At 35.1% G+C, this 22,145-nt stretch overlaps 1 protein-coding gene across 3 annotated transcripts in view; it reads right to left on the bottom strand.

Annotated features, from left to right (window-relative positions):
* KIAA1328 (KIAA1328 ortholog) overlaps positions 1–22,145 on the bottom strand; it is a 227,412-nt gene that overhangs the window by 83,315 nt on the left and 121,952 nt on the right. For all 3 annotated transcript variants that reach the window (XR_550841.1, XR_550842.1, XM_008577535.1), the window contains exon 4: positions 21,463–21,590. Coding sequence is in view for 1 of the 3 variants with exons in the window: in XM_008577535.1 (XP_008575757.1) it covers positions 21,463–21,590 (128 nt within the window). In the remaining 2 variants the exon portion in view is untranslated. The remainder of the gene's footprint in view (positions 1–21,462; positions 21,591–22,145) is intronic.

The following is a 22,145-nucleotide window of genomic DNA, read 5'->3' as shown; positions in this document are numbered from 1 at the left end:
ACAATTTATCACTTCAATTGCTGATAACATTTGGATTGTTTCCAGTTTGGGGCTATAAAAACTAAAATGTTCTCAGGCCGGCCCCATGGCTCACTCAGGAGAGTGCGGTGCTGGGAGCGCCGAGGCCGTGGGTTCGGATCCTATATGGGGATGGCCGGTGCGCTCACTGGCTGAGCGTGGTGCAGACCACACTGTTCTGAGGGTTGCCATCCCCTTACCGGTCAGGAAAAAAAAAGAAATTATGTTAAAAAACTAAAATTGTTCTGAACACAAGCGTGAGGAAAATAGCTGGATCATATGGTAGGTATATCTCTGGCACTTTCATCTTTTTTTTTTTTTTTCTTTTTTTAAAAATCAGCACCATGCTCTAACCAACTGAGCTAACCAGCCAGCCCAACTGGCACTTTCTTAAAAAGATAAAATGTTTTTTCAAAGTGGTTGTACAATTTTACATTCCTATCAGCAGTGCATGAGAGTTCCAGTTCCTCTATATTCTTGCTTGATAGGGAAAGCAAGCCTTTTTAATTTTGGCCATTTTAATAGCTGTGTACTGGTATATTATCATGGTTTTAATGTTCATTTCCCTAATAACTAATGTTGTTGAGTGTCTTTATATGTGCTACTGGTGTTATATCTAATAAATCTATGACTAATTCAAGGAGGCAAAGATTTTGCCTTATTTTCTTCAGAGAGTTTTATAATTAGGCTTTACATTTAGGTCTATGATTCATTTTGAGTTCATTTTTGTTTATGAGGGGAGGTATGAATCCAAGTTAGTTTCTTTTTGCATAAGGATATGCAACTGTGAGATATCCACATGGATATGTATTGTTCAGAAGACTATTCTTTCTCCACTGAAACTTTGTCAAAAAGTCAGGCATATTTGTTTGGGTCCATTTCTATATTCTCTATTGTTTCACTGATTTATTTGCCTATCTTTCTATCCACACCAAATTGTGGGTTTATGTTAAGACTGACAAGTAGTGTTAGCCTTCTGAGTTTGTTTTTCGACATTGTTTTGGTTATTCTAGGGTCTTTACATTTCCATATAAATTTTAAAATCAACTTGTTAATTTCTACAAAAATACTGGCTGGGATTGGGATTGAGATTGCTTTGAACTTTTAGCATGGACAGAAATGACGTCTTACCAGAATTGTGTCCTTTAACCTAATGAACAAGGGATCTTTCTTCATTTAGTCAGGTGTTCTTTAATTTCACCCAGCAATATTTTGTAGTTTTCAGTGTATAGGTGTTGGACACTGTCGCTTTAATTATTACATATTTCATATTTTTAAATGTTTCATAAATGGTATTGTTTTTAAATTTCCATTGTTCATAAAAATGCAATTAATTTTAATATATCAATATTGTATCCTGTAACTTTGTTAAATTCACTTATTAGTTCTAGAACCATTTTGGTAGGTTACATTGGATTTCTACATAGATGACCATGATGTTTATGAATAAAGACAACTTTTCATTTTCCTTCCCAATTTCAATGTCTTTTACTTCTTTTTCTTCACTTATCACAGTACAATGCCTAAAAACCTCTAGTACAATATTCAACTGGATGATGTTATATCTAATAACAAGTTCCTGATTGTATGGGGAAAGCATTCATTCTTTCACCATTATATGTGATATTAGATGTAGGATTTCATAGATGCCCTTCTGCAGATTCAAAAAGCACACTTATATTTCTACTTTACTGAGAATTTTTATCAGAAATAGATGCTGACTTTTGTCAAAAAAAAAATTGTACCTATTGAGATGATCATATGGTTCTTCCTTTTTTGTTTGCTAACATGATGAATCATTTTGATGGTTTCCAAGTGCTAAATCAAACCTGTATTTCTGAGATAAACCCCACTAAATAATGAACTATTATTCTTTCTAAAATACTGTTGAATTTGATTTGCTAAACATTCTGCTTAGAAATTTTCTTTAGTACAAATGAGTCTCTGCCTTTTAATTGGCATGCTTAGACCATTGACATTTAATGTGATTTTTGATATAGTTAGGTTGAAGTCTGTTATCTTGCTTTCTATTTGTCCCATCTGTTCTGTTTCCTTTTTCTCCTTTTCTGCCTTCTTTTTAATTTTTTAAAAGTCCACATCATTTCCTTCATTCACTTATTTGCTATAACCTTGTTACTTTAGTGTTTTTAGTATTCAGCTTTAACTTACACCATCTACCTTCAATTGATATTACATCACTTCATATACAGGATAAAAACCATATAACAGAATACTTCCATCTCTCCCTTTATGCAATATTTGTCATACATTTTTACTTATATATGTTAAAACCCCTAAAATACATGTCATTGTTTTTCTTTTAACAGACAATTATGTTTGCAAGGATTTGAATAATGAGAAAAAAGTATTACATTTACACATTAAGTTATGTTTTGGTGCATGCCATTAATTTATGCAGATCTATATTTCCACCTGATATAAGCTTCCTTCCTCCTGAAAGACTTCCTTTCACCTGTCTTATAGTGTGAACCTCTTGGAAATGTTGTTTTTCTACTTTTATATATCTTAAAACATCTTTATTTTGCTGGGTATAGAATTCTAGGTTAACAATTTTAAAAAGTACTTTAAAGACGTTGCTCTAGTGTTCTCTTGCTTGTATTGTTTCCTGAAAGAATCTGCAAGATTCTTTATTCCTCTGTATGTAATATGTCTTTTTCACTCTGGCTGCTTTTAGGATTTTCTGTTTATCACCGATTTGAGCAATTTGATTATAATGCACCTTGGTATACATGTGCCTGGGCTCATCTTCTGCATGTCTTTAATATTCATTGAGCTATGTAGATCTGTGGGTTTATAGTTTTCATCATAGTTGACCTATTTTTGGCCATCAATTCTTCAAATTTTTTCTGCCCACCACTCTGTTCAGGAAACTCCAGTTACACATACAATAACAGGCCACTTAAAGTTGTCCCACAACTCACTGATTCACTTTTTAAATTATTTTTTCTGTTTAATGGGTATGTCTTCAATTCACTAATCATTTCTTTTGCAATGTCTAATCTCCTATTAATCTTGTCCAGAGTATTTTTCATATCAAACATTGTAATTTTCATCTATAACAGTTCAATTTGTGTCTTTTTGGTATCTTTGATATGTTACTACTTGACTTGTTAAACTGGTGGAATACAGGTATAATAATGTTTTAATGTTCCTTGCCTGATAATTATATAATGTTTCAATTCAACTGATTATTCTCCTCCATGTGGGTTGCATTTTCTTGTTTCTTTGCATGCCTGGCAATATTTGACTGGATTCCCAATGTTGTGAATTTTACCTTCTTGGGTGTTGTATATTTTTATATTTCTATAAATATTCTTGAGATTTATTCTGTGACACAGTTAACTTGGAAATGGCTTGATCCTCTTAGATCTTTTGCAATTTGTTGGATAGGTGTGGAGAGGTGCTCAGCTTAGGGCTATTTATTCCTCACGACTAAGATAAGATCTAACTGAAATATTCTATCCAATGTCCCATAGATTATTAATTTTTCTACTCTGGCTGATGGAAAGTCACTATTCCCAGCTGGATTAATATGAATTCGAAAATGAATTTTTATCTAAAAGCTCCTAAATTGTCCTTGTTAGCTGGAATTAACTTTAAAATAATAGTACTTCTCACTATCCCCTTTAACTTCTTTTAGGGCAGTCAAAATATCATCAGATACTCTGAATTTACAATGAGTCTTCTTGCATATGCCCAATTGTTGGGCAAGCAGTCATCATGCAACCTGCCACTACTCTCTGGGATTGCTCAACTAGTGTCCGGGCCTAGATTCCCTATATGGAAGACAAGTTGTTGCTTGGCCCTAGGTTCACCTTCCTTATTAGAGGAAACCTTCCTCTGCTCTGGGTAGTGAACTCCCTTTGTATTACTTAAGCATGTGCACCATACAGCACCTGGCCAACCCCACCAGTATATCTGTGCCACATGGGAAGAGAACTGGGTTTTTACCTGGAGCACAAGATGAGTACATGTAGTTTAATCACCTTGCATTGGCTATCAGGAGGGACTCACTGGCCATGAAAGACTGGCTTTCTTAGTCTGCTAATGCTGTTATAACAGAATACCACATACTGAGTAACTTATAAAAAAATATATTTATTTCTCACAGTTCTGGAAGCTGGGATGTCAAGATCAAAGTGCATGCTTCTGGTGAGGTTTGCCCTCTTTCTAACAGCATTAATCAATTTATGAGGGTGAAGCCCTAAACACCTCCCATGAGTCCCCAACTCCAAACGCTATTCCACTGGCAATTAAGTTACCAACACATGCATTTTGGGAGACACATTCAGACAATAGCACTGATGCACACTATAGATGCTGATGTTGCTGAGTCTGTTTTCCTTTCTGTGAGTAAAGTGTTGTTTCAACCAGTGCCTTGTAGCACTGTGAACCCATAAAACATGCAGTGGACTGAGGTCTGTGGGCTCCAGTTTCTGGTGATTGGCATCATCATGGTCTTTGTCATCCTCCATGCACTGGGAATCTTCACTTGGGATTGGTAGCTGGATCTTCCTCCTTGACACCAATACTATATATTTGGAGACCCTATTACTATAAAATCTTATTTTTATTTCAGGCTTTACTCTGTTTTAAGGGCAGCATCATCTACTTCCTATTTTTTGGACCCCTACAAAAACATCACTTTTGTATCTCTTTCCTATTGCTTTTAACTTCCAAATGCTTTTAACTATGATTCCACCTACACAATAAAAGTTTCTCTATTCTTAAATTCCTTAGAAATATGAGTTGACGTTGTATTTTATTTATTTTAAATTTTTTATTTTTTTTAAATCTTACTTTATCAGTACAAGGTAGTTGATTTTCATGTCCCTTTACCAATTCCTCCTTTCCCCCATCCCCACCATCAACATGATATCTGTTCTCTTGTCTTAACAACTACAAGGAATTGTTGTGATCGTTGTTTCTCCCCCTGCCCCCAGTTATTTGTTTGTATATTTATTTATTTATCTTTAGCTCTCACAAATAAGTGAGAACATGTGGTATTTCTCTTTCTGTGCCTGGCTTATTTCACTTAATATAATTTTCTCCAAGTCCATCCATGTTCCTGCAAATGGTAGTATTTCATTTTGTTTTCAAAGCAGAGTAGTATTGCATTGTGTAGATATACCACATTTTCCATATCCACTCATCTGATAATGGACATTTGGGCTGATTCCAAGTCTTGGCTATTGTAAATAGCACTGCAATAAACATGGGAGTAACAAGTATTACTTCAACATGATTTCCATTCCTCTGGGTACATACCCAGCAGTAGAATAGCTGGGTCATATGGTAGATCTATCTGTAATTGTTTGAGGAACCTCCATACCATTTTCCACAAAGGCTGCACCATTTTGCAGTCCCACCAACAGTGTAGGAGGATTTGTTTTTCTCTGCAACGTCACTAGTATTTATCATTCTCAGTCTTCTGAATATTAGCATCCTAACTGGAGTGAGATGGCATCTCAAAGTGGTTTTGATTTGCATTTCCTGATTGCTGAGTGATGTTGAGCATTTTTTCACGTATCTGTTGGCCATTCACATATTTTCCTTTGAGAAATGCCTATTCATCTCCTTGGCCCATTTTTTAATGGGTTATTTGATTTTTTACTGGCAAATTGTTTGAGTTACTTGTATATTCTGGATATTCATACTTTGTCAGATGTATATTTTGCAGATATTTTCTCCCGGTCTGTTGGCTATCTTTTTGGTCTGTTGTTTCTTTTGCTGTGCAGAGGCTTTTTAGTTTGATATAATCCCATTTGTTTATTTTTCCTTTAGTTACCTATGCTGTTAGGGTCAGATTCAGGAAGTCTGTACCCAATCCTACTTCCTATAGTGTTTCCCCTATGTTTTCTTTAATTCTTCTTTGAAGGTTTCATAGAATTCTGCAGTGAAGCCATCTGGCTTTTCTTTGTTGGGAGACTGCTGATAACAGCTTCAATCTCCTTGACTGTTATTAGTCTGTTCAGATTTGCTATGTCTTCTTGGCTCTGTCTTGGTAGTTTGTGTGTGTCCAGAAATTTATCCATTTCCTCCACATTTTCAAATTTGTTGGTGTATAGTTGTTTATAGTAGTCTCTGATGATTCCCTGTATTTCTGAGGTATCAGTTATAATATCACCTTTTTCATTTCTAATTTTTGTTATTTGTGTCTTCTCTCTTTTTTTAGTTAGGCTTGCTAATGATTTGTCAATTTTATTTATCTTTTCAAAAAACCAACTTTTTGTTTCATTGATCTTTTGTGTCATTTTTGGGATGTCTATTTCATTTAGTTCTGCTCTGATTTTAATTATTTCCTTCTGTCTGCTTACTTTGGGTTTGGATTGTTCTTGTTTTCTAGTTCTTTAAGGTGAAGTATTAGGTTGTTTACTTGCCATCTTTAAATTCTTCTGAAGTAAGCATTTAATGTGATAAATCCCCCCCCCTTCGTTCTGATTTTGCAGTATCCCACAGGTTTCGGCATGAAGTGTCATTGTTTTCATATTTTCAATAAATTTTTTTGATTTCCTGTTTAATTTCTTCTTGGACCCATATGTCATTAAGTAGAATGTTGTTTAATTTCCATGTGTTTGTATAGTTTCAGAGTTTTGTTTATTATTGATTTCCACTTTTAATCCATTGTTGTCTGAAAAAATATATGGAATAATTCCAGTTGTTTTGAATATGTTAAGACTTAATTTGTGACCTAACATGTGGCCAATCCATTGGAGAATGTTCCGTGTGCTGATGAGAAGAATGAATATTCTGAGGTTGTTGGATGGAATGTTCTGTAGATATCTGCCAAGTCCAGTTGGTCTCAAGTAGTGTTTAGATCTTGTGTTTCTCTGTTGATTTTTTGCCTAGATGATCTGTCCAATGTTGAGAGTGGGGTGTTCAGGTCCCCTATTATGGTATTAGTGTCTATCTCTTTCTTTAAGTCTGATAGTATTTGCTTTATAAATCTGGCTGCTCCAATGTTGGGTGCGTATGTATGTATGACTGTTATGTCTTCTTGTTGGATAGATCCTGTTATCATTATATAGTGGCCTTATCTCTTTTTATGGTTTTTGGTTTAAAGTCTATTTTATCTGATATTAGAATAGCTACTCCAGCTCGTTTTTCATTTCTATTTGCCTGGTGTACCTTTTTCTATTCTTTCACTCTTAGTCTATGTGTGTCTTTACATGTGAGGTGAGTCTTTTGAAGGCAGCATATTGTTGGGTCTACCTTTTTAAATCAGTCAATCTGTCTGTGTCTTTTGAGTGGGGAATTTAATCCTTTTACATTAAGAGTTATTACTGAAAGGTGTTGATTTACTCCTGGCATTTTACTGATTTTTGTTTGGATGTTTTAAATATCTTTTGTTCCTTTCTTTCTGAGTTACTGTTCATCTTCTGTGTTGATTGGTTTCTTAAGATGGTAGATATATTTTTTTTCTCTTTATTGTTAGCATCTTTATTTTACTGGCGGGATTTGTTCTTTCTTGAGTACTCATGGTAGTGATGACTGTTTTTCAGGTATGAGACACAGTACTCCCTCGAGAAATATACCATTTGTCCTTCATTTCAGAAGGATAGCCTTGCTGGGTAAAGTATTCTGGGCTGGCAATTTTTGTCTTTTACTATTCTGAATATATTATCCCATTCTCTTCTGGCTTTTAGGGTTTCTGATGAAAAGTCTGTTAGTCTTATAGGGGCTCCCTTATAGGTGACTTGACACTTCTTTCTTGCAGCTTTTAAGATTCTCTTTTTGTCTTTTTGTTTTGTCAATTTGACTATAACATGTCTTGGAGAGGACCTTCTTGGGTTGAATATGTTTGGGGATCTCTGAGCCTCCTGAATCTGAAGATCTGTGTCTTTTTCAATAACTGGGAAGTTTTCTGCTATTATTTCGATGAATATGTTTTCAGTGCCATATCCTTTTTCCTTCCCTTCATGGAATACCCATGATTTGGATATTTGAGCATTAAACATTGTTATCTTAGATTTATTTCAATTTTTTAAATTCTTTTTTTTTTTTTGGTCTGCCTCTGCTATTTCAAACAGGCCATCTTCAAGGTCAGAAATTCTCTTTCTTGCTTGTTCTAGACTGCTGGTTAAACTGTCTGTTGCGTTTTTCATTTCATAAAAGAATCCTTCAGATACAAGGTCTCCACAGCTCTGCTATGTTCTTTTTCAGGGCATTTATTTCTTTATACATTTCTTCTTTTGGGTCCTGTATACTTTTTCTCATTGTGTTGTGTTGTCTAACTGAGTCTTCTTGTATCTCATCTCGTTTTATTAGAATTGTTGCTTGAAATTCCTTGTCAGTCATTTCAAGGACTTCTTGTTCTATAGGATGTAGAACTTGAGAGTTATATTCCTTTGGTGGTGTCCTACTTTCTTGGGTTTTCATATTTCTGGTTTCTCTCCATTGATGTTTAGTCATTGTAGCAGAGGGTTTCACGGTCCACTCGTTCCACCCTGGTGTCTTGCCCGGATCCTGCAGGGGCTGCCGATTCAGAGCTGTTGCCTGGGGGCCTGGGGGTTGGCAGGGGTGGGGACTGCTGGATTCTGTAGGGGGAGGCTGCCTGCTGTTTTGGCACTGCTGCCTCAGGGCCTGGGGGTCAGCACGTGAGTCCTCTTGAGGGGAGCGGGGACTTGCTTGGGCTGGATCCTGCAGTGTGGCAGCTGCCCTGATAGTTTGGTTTTGCTGCCTCAGGGCCTGGGGGTCACAACTCTAAGATTTCTAAGTCTTAAGAAGCACATCAAGTAATCTTTCAAGGTAATACTAGCATGTAACTTTGAGGGAGAAAGAAATCTGTGGTTAAAGGCTCAAATCTGGGCAAAGCAAATCCTCAGCGAAAAAACAGTGGCAAGGAGTGAGAGGAAACATCTGGTGCTCTAGTGTATAAGAAATAGAAATGACCATATTAGTCAAAAGAATAGGTGTGTAATACCCTATATTTCTGTTAATTTCGAAGTGACAATAATGATCAGCAAAGGAAGACAGTAAAGAGACTAAACAAAGGAAAGTTAAAAATAAGTTAAAAGTTCCAAGTCTTAATGTTGATTGAGGCATATCCAATGAGCAGAAAAGAGTTAACATAGCAGGCCTACGACTGCTAACCTTAGAGAGACCTGCTTGCACAGTTGGTCCTTGGCAGGAAGTAGAGAAACTTGGATTTCAGAAGTGTTCCTACCACTCTGTAACTAATAAGGGTATTTTACTGTGCCTAAATGTTTTGTACAAACAATGTGGTCTATGCTGAACATCTGCTTTTCTTCTGGGACTCTGGAAGTTGGTACATGCTAGGCAGAGGGTGCCTACGTGACCAGCCCCCAATAAAAATGTTGAGTACTGAAAAAAAAAGAGCTTCTCTGGCAGACAACATTCCACAGGTGCTGCCACAATTCATTACTGGAGAAACAAAGCACATCCTGTGTGACTCCACTTGGAGAAGAGTCTTATAAGATTGCATATGGTTTCCTCCAGACTTAACCCCAAGCATCTTTTTCCTTTGCTGATTTTGCTTTGTACCCTTTCATTGTAATAAACCTTAGCTGTGAGTATGACTACATGCTGAGTCTTGTGAGTCCTCCTAGTGAATCACCAAACCTGGGGGGGGGGTGGTCTTGGGAACCTTGTGATACCTCTTTTCTGGGTTTATTAGATTAATATGGTCCCTTGCTTTTAAAAAAAAAAAAAAAAAAAAAAAGTGAGGTTACAGTGGCACACAGTTCTCTGGCAAATGCTCTGAGAGAAGTGGCACCAAGTAAGACTCATTTATGTAGCCAAGTGAGGACAGAGGGGAAAACAGCAGTCACTCAATCTGTCAAACAGGCAGGCTATCATCAAACACTTATCTAATGTCCAAAGCAGAGCAAAATGCTTAAGCCTACATATCTTTTGAGAACTCTGAAGAGGGGAAAACAGCAGTCACTCAATCTGTCAAACAGGCAGGCTATCATCAAACACTTATCTCATGTCCAAAGCAGAGCAAAATGCTTAAGCCTACATATCTTTTGAGAACTCTGGATACTGTGCAAAGGTATAAGCTAAACAGAGCAATAGATTGACTAATCAACAGAGCACTATACTTAAAAAGTTAGTACCTTAACTCAATTTGGAAGAACTGAAGCTACCAACATAGTTAGCTACCCTACTAGAACAGGATTACTTCCCAATGCCAATGACACAGAGGCCTTCAGTGATACAGTGAAAGACTGAGAAACAATGGACTGAGGCTTCAAGTTGCTCCTTTTGCCCATCAGTGCTAAACAGTGTTGTATTTGAGGAGACAGACAAGTTACCTTTTCTGTTTATACTTCTTTCTAGCCTATTCTCTTAATTTGTGGGCTCCATAAGTAATATATAATATATTTATATGGAATGATTAAATAGCATGACTATCATTTTTTTTTTTTGGTAGTAGCTGGCCGATAGGAGGATCCAAACCCTTTATAACACCACACTCTAACCAACTGAGCTAACCAGTCAGCCATGACTATCACTCTTTAAAAACCTATTCAAGTTACTAGGAAGATACGACATTCAAGGGAGTATTTATTACAGCTTTTTTAAAATCAATATTCCACTTGAAATGAAATAAATTTACTTAGCAAAACAAATCATTCACATGGCCTAGGAGATTAAGATCATATAACAAAAAAAGTCAAACATTAAACTCCAAATCCTAAATTAATTGGACTGCTCTAGTCTCAGGGATTTCCTCCTGCTCAGCATTCTTAAGATTTAGCATTACAAAAGCTAGAGCTGGAAGGAATCTTAGATAACATCAAATCTGTTCATATATTTGACAGACTTAATGCACCACCTCCGTGACATTTAGAGTAAAATATCTTGCAATATTTTCTTATCCATCTAACCATCCATCCTTCCTTTCTTTCTCCTCCCCACATATCCATCATGTATCTTTAGCAAGACTATGTATAACTAAAAGGGAAGTCCTGCATCTAGTTTGAGTTTTTGGTGGTTACTGTTGTAAACTATAAAAAAGAACGCATGCGATAATTATATTTAATTGTAACATTGAAATTTGCATTGGGCTTGGCTCACTATTATTCAGCAATAAAACTTCCTATTAATAAAAAGGTAAAAACATATGGAGTATATCACAGATTCTTTATGAAAAGCACAGATTTCACCTGAGCTAACAAGCCTAGCCATGACTAGTGTACATCTCCTTAAATAGTCAACTTATTGATCATGGAAACTTATAAACTTCTCTTATCCAGGCATTAATCACCACTCTGAAACTCTGCTATCCAATACAATAGCCACACGTGGCTATTAAAATGAAAATTAATTAAAATTAAATTTAAAAATTCAGTTCTTCAGTCTCATTAGCCACATTTCAGTGCTCAACAGCCAGCCACCTGTGGTGAGTTGCAACCATATTGGACAATATCAGGGTAGTTTAATTTGCACGTGATTTCTATATCTTTCTGTTTTCCTTATATCCTGTGATATGCATAATCCAAATCTTTCTACCATGGCAAACAGTAAATATCTAAGAAAGATATAAGGACAAATCATAGGTATAAAATTAAACAATAAAATACTTAAATGAATTGTAGAGGAGGAAAAATAATTTCCTCTCCATCCTTCATAGCTCTTAACTAGGACTCCCTGTAACAAAAGACAGATTAACATGAGAAAAACAAAAAGTTTTAACAATTAAGGGAAGAAATGATTTAATGTTCACTGAATAACAAAAAGTAAAAAAAATAAGATGGCAAGAATGTTTGAAATTTAACTTAGTTAACAAGTAGCTGAAGGAAGTTATGAGAATATTTAACTCCACAAATAGAAGCACAAATATTATACTTTCTGAGGTGTGACTGGTTTACTTAATAGGTGCCTGGCAAGTTGCTTTGTCAGTAATGCCCTATATATGAATGTCACTATTCCCATCCAAAATGGGAGAAAAGGGCATTTAGATCTTCTTCCAGCTGATACCTTTGTCCTTTGATCAACAGCTTAGCTTTGAAAGGGTCCTGATGGATACCTGTGATTGGTATCAATGTAATATGAAAGAATGGCCCAGTTTTCTTTTCTTCACTCAAACTTCTTATCTCAGCATGACGATATTAACTGCAAAATCCAGTACTAATAATGTCACTGTTTAAACACCATAATCAACAGAACTGGTCCAGATGAGGACTTTCTGTTCCAAGAGTAAAAACTTCTTTTCTTCACTCAAACTTCTTATCTCAGCATGACGATATTAACTGCAAAATCCAGTACTACTAATGTCACTGTTTAAACACCATAATCAACAGAACTGGTCCAGATGAGGACTTTCTGTTCCAAGAGTAAAAACTCAGTCACACTTTGGGTGAGGCAATCTGTTCAGAACTAGGTTCTCTTTCTTATCACATGATGCCCTATGACAGACAGCACAATCCTTAAGCCAAAGTCCACATGAAATAAATGAACAAAATAAAATGCCTTCTGAGACCTAGGATTGAGAACCAATGTCAAACATTCAGATACAAGGGCAAACTTGACTCCAAAAAGAGTGACCATGACCTAAACTGTTCAAAGTATTTTGACCATTGTGTCCCAACCATATCTCATTTATAAAACACAAAGTTTAATGTTATTATTATATTATCAGTTTAAAAACTTTTCAGATTTCATTTTGAATCTATATTCTACTAGTAGAAAACATATTTCTTCAAGCCAGTAGCCAGATATTAATGTAGGAAACATATTTCTTCAAATAACCAGGTATTCATGTCTAGATTACACTGAAAAATAGATTTTCTGGAGATATTATATACATATAACTGTGTACCTGGTACCAATTATCAACCAATTAGAAATAACTAACATTAAGAAATGGTAAATACATGTCTACAATGTTGATTTGGTTTTCAACTATTATGAGACTTGTAATATTTCACCAAGTAATTATTATTATTCAATTTATCCTAATTTGAGGAACTAGAATAGGTATGTGACTTTCAATGAAGTGTATAGAGACTGATCCCTTTTCTCACATGGTAGCAGCTGGTCTGTAATAATTTGTGCAGTTATCTGAATAAATAAATGGCCATGATAAAAATAATAGATAAGACATGTTGAAAAGCAAAATATTTAGAACCCAGTAAAAATAAACCATTCTGCAGATTGGTCAGCTAACCATGACAGTATCTTCAATGCAAAATTGAACTATTCAAACACCAGAGAAATAAAAAATTTAGGCAACTGCAAATAAAGATGTAAATTTCCACAAAACAAAGTAGAATCTTAACCATTACCTTATGTGGCAATATCTTTTCCTGTTTCATGCTCAAAGTGTACTCCTCTAAGTGTGTGCATCAATAGCCCTTTGACACACCTGCAGCATTTAGTATTTTAGATGCAGAGGAGAGGGAAAGGGGTCCTTTTACTGAGACAGGAGAGGGACAGGAGAGACAGGTTATTGGTTGGGAAACCCACTGGGCACAGAGGACACACTGCCTATGTAAGACCGATGCCCACTACTGAAGCTGATCTTGTTCTGTTTCTTTCTTATATGAGTAAAGTGTTGTTCCATCCACTGCTTTGTGTTTTCCTTGGCTACTCTGATACCAAGATCCAGTGGGCAGAAGTATTTGAACATCTATCCCTAGTGGCTGGCACTATGATGATCTTTGCAATCCTCCATGTGTTTAGAGTCTTCCCTCATCATGGTGACCAGGTACACGGTGTTTTGCTCAACATCCTTCTTATTTAAAGGCAATACCTCTGGTTACTATTATTTATGTAAGAGTAAATGATATATTGTAATCTACTGTTCAAGTTCAGGCAGTCACTGTAAAAAGGCATAATAAGCACTGCACCTGAAGAAAACAAAAGCTGGTGCTGAGAAAAATCAATATCTGAAGTTAAGTTTCAAGAGTATACTGAATGTTAATTTTTATGCATGGTGTGAAGTAAGGGTTTATATTTACCTTTTTTTGCAAGCATCCCATTGTCCCATCATCATTTGTTAAAAAGATTATTCATATTCTATTTCTGCATAGCAAGTTACCACAAATGTAGTGGCGGAGTATACTGAATGTTAATTTTTATGCATGGTGTGAAGTAAGGGTTTATATTTACCTTTTTTGCAAGCATCCCATTGTCCCATCATCATTTGTTAAAAAGATTATTCATATTCTATTTCTGCATAGCAAGTTACCACAAATGTAGTGGCGTAAAACAATACAAATTGATTAGCTTACAATTCTAAACGTCAGAAGTCCAGGCAGGCTTAGGCAGGTTCTCTGTTTAGTTTCTCACAGATTGAATTCATGCTTTCACCTGGGCTGGGCTCTAATTCGGAATATCTGAAGAGGAACCTGTTTCCATGCCATTCAGAATACAAGTCCCTGTGGTTGTAGGGCTTAAATCCCCATATTCTTGCTGTTGGCAAGAGTCTGTTCTCAACTGCTAGCCCCTTCCATCTTAAAAGCCACCATTGGTATGTTGAATCCTTCTCATGCTTTGAATCTCTCTGACTTTACATTTTGCTCCCACCTGAAGAAAACTCTTTTTCTCATGTACTTAGATTGTGCCTACCCAGATAATCTTCTTTTTACTATATAACATAACACAGCCATGGGAGTAAAACCATTTTTCCAGGGGGCAAAGGTCATTTGGGCTATCTTAAAATTCTACCTATTATACTGTAGCTATAGAATAAGTTTTGAAATTAGAAAGAATAATTCTCCACTTTGCTCATCTTTCTCAAAATTGTTTTGGCTATTCTTATTTCTTTGCATTTCCAAATAAATTTTAGGATCATCCTATCAGTTTCTATAAAAAAGAAATTACCAAAATCTGTTGGAATTCTGATAAAGCTTTCAACAAATCTATAGACCAGTTTGGGAAGAATGGCCATTTTAACAACATTTGAGTCTTGCAATTCATGAACATGAACCCATTTCCACTTATTTAGACCTTTAATCTCTCTCAGCAATGTTTTGTAGTTTTCAGTGTAGAGGTTTTGCACATCTTTTGTTAAATATATCCACTTTAAATTATTCACTGGTAGAAAACAGATTTTTGCATATTGATCTTATATCCTGCAACCTTGCTGAACTCATTTGTTAGTTCTATCAGTATTTCCATGAGTTTCTTAGAATTTTCTACATACAGGATCATGTTATTTGTGAATAATGACAGTTTTACTTCCTTTCCAGTAACTTCATTCCATGAGTACACTGAAAATTTATTCCCATATCACTGCCTTACTTCCCCCCTCCTTTGTGTAAAATGCATGTGCACAAGTACGCATGTGCACACACACATGCAGCATCTTTATACCTTATAAGCTCAACAATACAGTTTTTTAATTATTGTTTTATTTTCAGGTGTTTCTAAAATTATTTAAGAAAAGAGAAATATATAATTAGTGCTCTTTATTTCTCTGTCTGGATTTCAGTTACTGCTTTATGTTATTTCCTTTTATCCAAACAGACTTCTATTAATATTGATTGTAAGGCAGGTTGACTGGCAACTAGTTCTGTCAGTCTTTGTTTATTTGGGAATGTTTTTACGTCACCTTCATTTTTAAAGAATAAGTTTGCTTGATTGGCAGCATTTTTTTTCTTAGCTCTTTGAGTATGCCATTCCACTGATACTGCCCCTCCATTGTTTCAGATGAAAAGTCCACTGTTAATCCTATTCTTGTTTTATCTACAGGCCTTTATTCTGTGAGGAGCTTAGAAGTACAAAGAACATGACACCTTCTTTAATCTGGTTTCTCTCTCAATTAGAAGTACGGTGATGCTTCTGGACAGCAAATAAAATACGGGCTTGTTACAACAAAGTGGTACTATAATCCAAAGACAGCTTAGCATTAGATAGAATTAAGAGTCATATTACACATTAAATAAACATTAAAATGCATAAAATAAAATAGAATTAAAATGGTAAGGAGCTTTATGCTGGTAGTTCAACAAAAAATACTTAACCAAAAAACACATGAAAATAATCATAGAATAGGAAGTAGTCCCAAGACTTTGTGACTCTAAACACTACAAAAACTCTTTAAATAAAACTATAGAGACAATAGTGATAGAAATCACCAAGAGACATTAAACATGTAACCAGCAATGATTTATCTTTAGTATATTTCAGACTCCTGAGTAGTCCATAACCTAGACCTACATTAGGGACAAGTAATCATGTGGAAAATGGAAAAGTTTCTGTAACGCCTTTACCAGATCAGAGGGGCCAAGATTCCTCAATATTGATGAAGAAATTGCCTGTGGCTAAAAAGTAAGATAATGCAGAGTTGAGAAAAATACTAAGGTAGGCTCGACCAGATCAGAGGGGCCAAGATTCCTCAATATTGATGAAGAAATTGCCTGTGGCTAAAAAGTGAGAATTTACCCATTTTAAGAAAAAGAAAAAATTCTAAGAAAAGTTTAAATCTCCTTATACCTACCCACCAAAATAATGCAGAGTTGAGAAAAATACTAAGGTAGGCTCGCACACCAACATTTTCAAACTGGAGTGGGAGAAGCTATTCCAAATTCTGCTTAGGCATTCTCTTAATATACAGAGTACTGAGGAAATGCAACATTTCTAAAATGGTACAGTCTATCAAATAAGACAAAAATAGAAGTTATAAACATGGTTCGAGGTGACATAGTGTAAGTTTGCATTCATCATAAAAGAAATAACACTCAAATGTGATAAGAAAAAGCTACACTCTAAAGTGTCCTTTCAAAGACAGCAACACCAGGGTCCTAGGCAGGAGCCAAGGGCAGCCCCTCCACCTGGAAGCAGGCAAATTAGTGCACCAAAAACACCACTTCCCAGCAAGTGGCCTACCACAGCCACAACCACAACCACTGCCACTGCCATGGCTGCTGCAAAAGCGGCTTGACGCCACAGCAGTAGCCACAGCCACTTGACTGCATTGACACAGAGTCACCAGCAGATACCAGAAAAAGAGGACGTCTCTTTCCTCAAAGCCCAATCCAGAGTAATAGAAGAAGCAACTGTTCTATCAGATGACCAGACATCAACACAGACTACTAGAAATACGAAAACCCAAGAAAATATGACACAAAAAGAATACAGTAATTATCAAATACCAGACCCTATAAAGCAGGCAACCCTTGAAATGAATGAAAAGGAATTTTGAGTAACAATCTTAAAGAACCTCACTGAGATATGAGAAGACTCAGACAACATAATGAAATGAGAAAAAAAAAATCCAGATTACAAAGGAGACAATTTACAGACATTAATACCTTAAATAAGAATGTAGCAGAACTCATGGAACTGAAAGATTCACTCAACAAAATAAAAAATACAACTGAGAGCTTAAGTAGCAGGCTAAAACAAGCAGAAGAAAGAATTTCTGATCTTAAAAATAGTCTTTTTGAAATAATTCAGGCAGACAAAAAAGGAAAATAAATTTTTTTAAATGAAGAAAATCTAAGAGAGCTAGCAGACAACTTGAAACTTACAAACATTCAAATTATAGGTGTTCCAGAGGGGAGGAGAAAGGAAAAGGCATGGAAAACCTATTCAATGAAATAATAATGGAAACTTCCCAGGTAAAGGGAGAGACATGGATCTTCAGATCCAGGAGGCTCAAAGATTCCCAAATAGATTCAACTCAAAAAGATCCTCTTCAAGACACTTTATAGGGAAACTGACAAAGCTCAAAGACAAAGAGAATCTTAAAAGAAGCAAGAGAAAAGCATCAAGTCACCTGTAAGGGAACCCCTAGCTGACTTCTCAACAGAAACTCTACAGGCTAGAAGAAAATGGGATGATATATTCAAAATACTAAAAGAAAAAACTGCCAGCCAAGAATACTATACCCAGCAAGACTATCCTTCAGAAATGAGAGAAAAATTGTTTACTTTCCAGATAAACAAAAACTGCAGGAGTTCACCTCCACACAACCAGTCCTACAAGAAATCCTCAAGGAAGTCCTGAATCCAGAATCCAAAAAAGGATAATCACTATCACGATTACACAAGAAAGAACAAAACTCACTGGTAGAATAAAAATGCAAATGAGAAAGAGAAAGAAACTGAATCTTACCACCACAAAAATCCATAATGACAATGTAATGAAGCCCTTGCTTTATTTCTGATCTTAGTAATTTCAGTCTTCTTTTTTTCTTGGTCAGTCTAGATAACGGCTTGCAAATTTTGTTGATCTTTTTAAAGAATCAACTTCTGGTCTTGTTGACTTTCAAGAGAAAAGTTGCTTTTTAATTCTCTATTTTATATATTTCTGTTGTAATCTTTGTGATTTCCTACTTATATTTGCTTTTGGTTTAGTTTTCTCTTTCTGTTTTCTTAAGGTAGAAGTTCACTTTACTGATTTGAGATTTTTCTTATTTTTAATATAGGTGTTTACAAGTATAAATCTCCCTCTAAGCATTGCATGAGCCCTGCATCCTATCAATTTTGATATGTTGTACTTTGATTTTCATTTCAAAGTACTCTCTAATTTCCCTGTGATTTTTCTTTTTACCTATTGTTTATTTAGGAGAGTGTTGTTTAATTTCCACACATTTGTGTATTTTCTAAATTTCCCCTGTTATTGTGGTCAGAGAACATATTCTCTACGATCTTAATCTTTTTAAATATATTAAAACTTGTTCTGTGGCCAAAAAAAAAAAAGACAATGTTAAAGCTGCAAATATCACAGAGCTATTGTATGTACCGTATATTTTTCTTCTGCACTCAATAAATTTTATTTTGAGTCTGGTAAAAAATAAAAATTTTAAAAAATGTACTTTCACCAAAACTATGTTTATTAGATCTTCCACATCTAAGACTAAGATAATATGGGTAAGTACTACTTCTTAAGATGAAATAATAGGGTAACAGACACACATCAGTGAAATACTTCATCTAAACAGAACAAGTAAAACACCTCTCTAGAACCCACAATAAAAAACTGGTGATGCGCAATGAATTACAAAATGAATGTAGAATGTATTCATCTTTTAGGCAAAGCAAGAAAGAGAATGGGGAGAAAAACTAAAAAAAACTTCATCTTGTAAATGAAACAATTTCTTTTCAAGGAAATGGCAGAAGTCAAAAAAGAAAATCATAAGTTAGGGCACTCTTCTGAAGAACTGTAAATTTAATAAAAGTATAACCAAAACCCATAATATGCAATTTGAGCCAGATGGCAAAGAAGAAACAGAACAAGTCTCTCTCTCAAAATCAAATAAATGCCTAATGAAAAATAAGCTGCTACCATCTCCATCACAAAAGGAGAAGGTGAGGTGAAAAGTTTTTTTTTTATTTTGAAAACAAAATTTTATGTTTTACCTAATATTGTAGCTTCTTACAAGGAAAGAAAATAGTTATCCCCCATCTCTAGCATATTTGTGCTTGGTTTTCAAAAATGTGTATGAGTTATGTTAGATTAAGAGCCAGGAAGAGTTAGTTATAGAAACAAGAATATTTACTCAAATTTTTCTTATCTTTATTCAACAAACTAAGAAGCCAGTCAGACTGGGTTCATATTTTGGCTTTGCCAACTTGCTAGCTGTATGACCTGGTCAAGTCACTCATTCTGTCTCTGGGATTCCTTTCTTTATTCAACAAACTAAGAAGCCAGTCAGACTGGGTTCATATTTTGGCTTTGCCAACTTGATAGCTGTATGACCTGGTCAAGTCACTCATTCTGTCTCTGGGATTCCTTCTCTATAAAAAGATAATAAACTACCTTACCTCATTGGTTTAGGATTAAATGATTTAACATGTGTTATGGTACATACACTGTACGTACTACATAAATATAGTTGGCCAACATTTTCATTCTAGCACTCGTGATTTTTTTAGTTTTACCCCTCAAGGTTAAGGTTAAGGGAGTCATTGATAGATATCACTGGTCTCTAATGAAAACTCCAAAAAATCACTAGCTTAAATATAAATCACTAACACCCGAGAAAGTTTTATTTTCCCCAATTTCAGAAGTAGATAGGAAAAAGTTTAGGCCTTCTTATCTAGAAGTCTTTAGAAGCCCCTAGTGACTATTTCTTGACTCTCAGTCTATATCCTTAATGTTGTAAGACTCTATTAATACTGGTACATAAAAGGTTCGTCTGCCTCCCCTCCCATACCTTTACCAAATGTGTTGCCCTTCAATTTTGTGCCCTCTACTCACACTTATGTCATGCAGAGCATGACGAAAAACAAAATGCAAAAAACAAAGGTCAAAAACTTGATCTTCAAGCTACAATTTCTTGTTCTGCCAAGAGTAACAGGCGAGGAATACCTTAAAAACTGCCTGACCTGTTTTCAAAGTGGCAGGGAAAATTCACATAAACAATCAAGACTAGCTGCCAGCCTTTCTCACCTCATTCTATAACCTAGGTTTCCAGAAAAGAGAACAAAAGAAAATATTTCAAATTAGAACACAAACCATTCATAATTTAGCTATCTCTTAAAATTTTTTTGACTTCAAAAAATAGGAAATATTAAAAGTTTCGGCTATACTACATTCCAGCAAAATTATTATTACTACTTTTTAAAATAATTTTTCCATATGTGCAAACTTTAGGTTCAAAACTGGAATTCCCTTTGCCAAAACCCTTAATCCATTTGAAATAGCTGTCTCTATGCTGAATAGCAATGATGTTCTTTAGAAGATTTGCAAAAACTCTGATTAGGATCTGATACTATTCAAAGGGGATAATAACACTTTAGTACATTATCCATATTTTTGACAGTTAATAAGAATGACTTTGACCCTATTATACAGTTGTTTCTACAATGTTTTCATATATAAGGATTACCTTTATACATCTGAAGATTTAAACTCATATGAATATAAAATGAGATCATGTATCAGTTGCTAGAAGGCAAGAAATTTGTCTTTAGCGCTTGTTTCACATTACAAATAGCAAGGTTCTTGAACATTTAATTATATAATATTCATACATACCATTTGGTGATATGTATATAAATGTTTATATATAAACATTCTCATACATATTTATGTGACTAATAAATATATACAAACATATGCAAAATATTCCAATGTTCTCCAATTAGAGTTTTTATAAGTCACCAAGGCACTTTTATTATTCTCAAAATTGTAAACATAAGTTAGGAAAGGCTCATTAGTATTTTCCATAAGGACACTGAGTAACTAACAGCACACCTAATCTTCTTCATTAAGTAACAGAGCACTGTTTTACCATTCCTCCTGTGCTTTCAAACAATGGGGACCTTCCCCCAGTGATCCACAACCTGCTTCAAGTAATCATTCCTGACCTCAAGGCCCCAGGAACAGGAGAGGAAAGGGAAAGAGGGAGGTAAAAGACACCAAAGCTCAATCACATGCTGTATTTAAATGTTTTAAAACAATATTATATACTGTGAGACAATGAACATAAAAGGCAAGTGACTCTTCTGACACCTTGCCGATCCATTAAATACAAAAAAAGGTAAGAATAAAGATGCTTACCTGTTGTTCCTGAATTCTAGCAGCACCAAGTTCTGAGAGAGACATGGTGAGCTTCTCCTGCTGTTCTGATAGATATTTCTGATAGAGGCTTAGAAGTTCTTGGCATTCTCTATATTGGAGCTGAAGAGGTGAGATTGCAAGTTAAGGGAAAAAAGCAACTTAAAAAATTGATTCAAACTGCATCCATCAGTGCTGCTTTTCAGATTCCAATAAACAAAACAGACAGAAATGGAATGATATTTGATGAAAGAGTAGGTGAGTATAAATTCCTCAGACGAAAACAGTATATGTATCCCACCAAAAATCATGAAACAATAATTCACAAAGACAGTAGCAATGGTCATCCTATTTGAAGAGAAATTTCTCTCTCAATTCTTTAAATTTGAATAAATAAAAATAAATGCAGATACATGTAAAGGAATCTCACACCATATTAAGCCTGAAAATGGATCGTTGATCTAAATGTAAGAATTAAAACTATAAAAGTCTTAGAAGGAATCATAAAAGTACATTTTTATGGCTGTGGGCTAGGTGATGACTGCTTAAAAGCACAAGCAACTCAAGAAAAAATAGATAAATTCAATTTCAAGATTAAAAATTTTTGTGCTGCAAAGGCCACCATTTAATTGAAAAGACAACTCCCAGAATGAGAGCAAATATTTGGATATCATATATATATATAT

The sequence above is a fragment of the Galeopterus variegatus genome, unplaced genomic scaffold, assembly GCF_000696425.1.
Source record: "Galeopterus variegatus unplaced genomic scaffold, G_variegatus-3.0.2 Scaffold1528, whole genome shotgun sequence".
Lineage (NCBI taxonomy): Eukaryota > Metazoa > Chordata > Mammalia > Dermoptera > Cynocephalidae > Galeopterus > Galeopterus variegatus.
The sequence above is the reverse complement of the archived record's forward strand: the minus strand, read 5'-3'. Positions and strand labels throughout refer to the sequence as shown.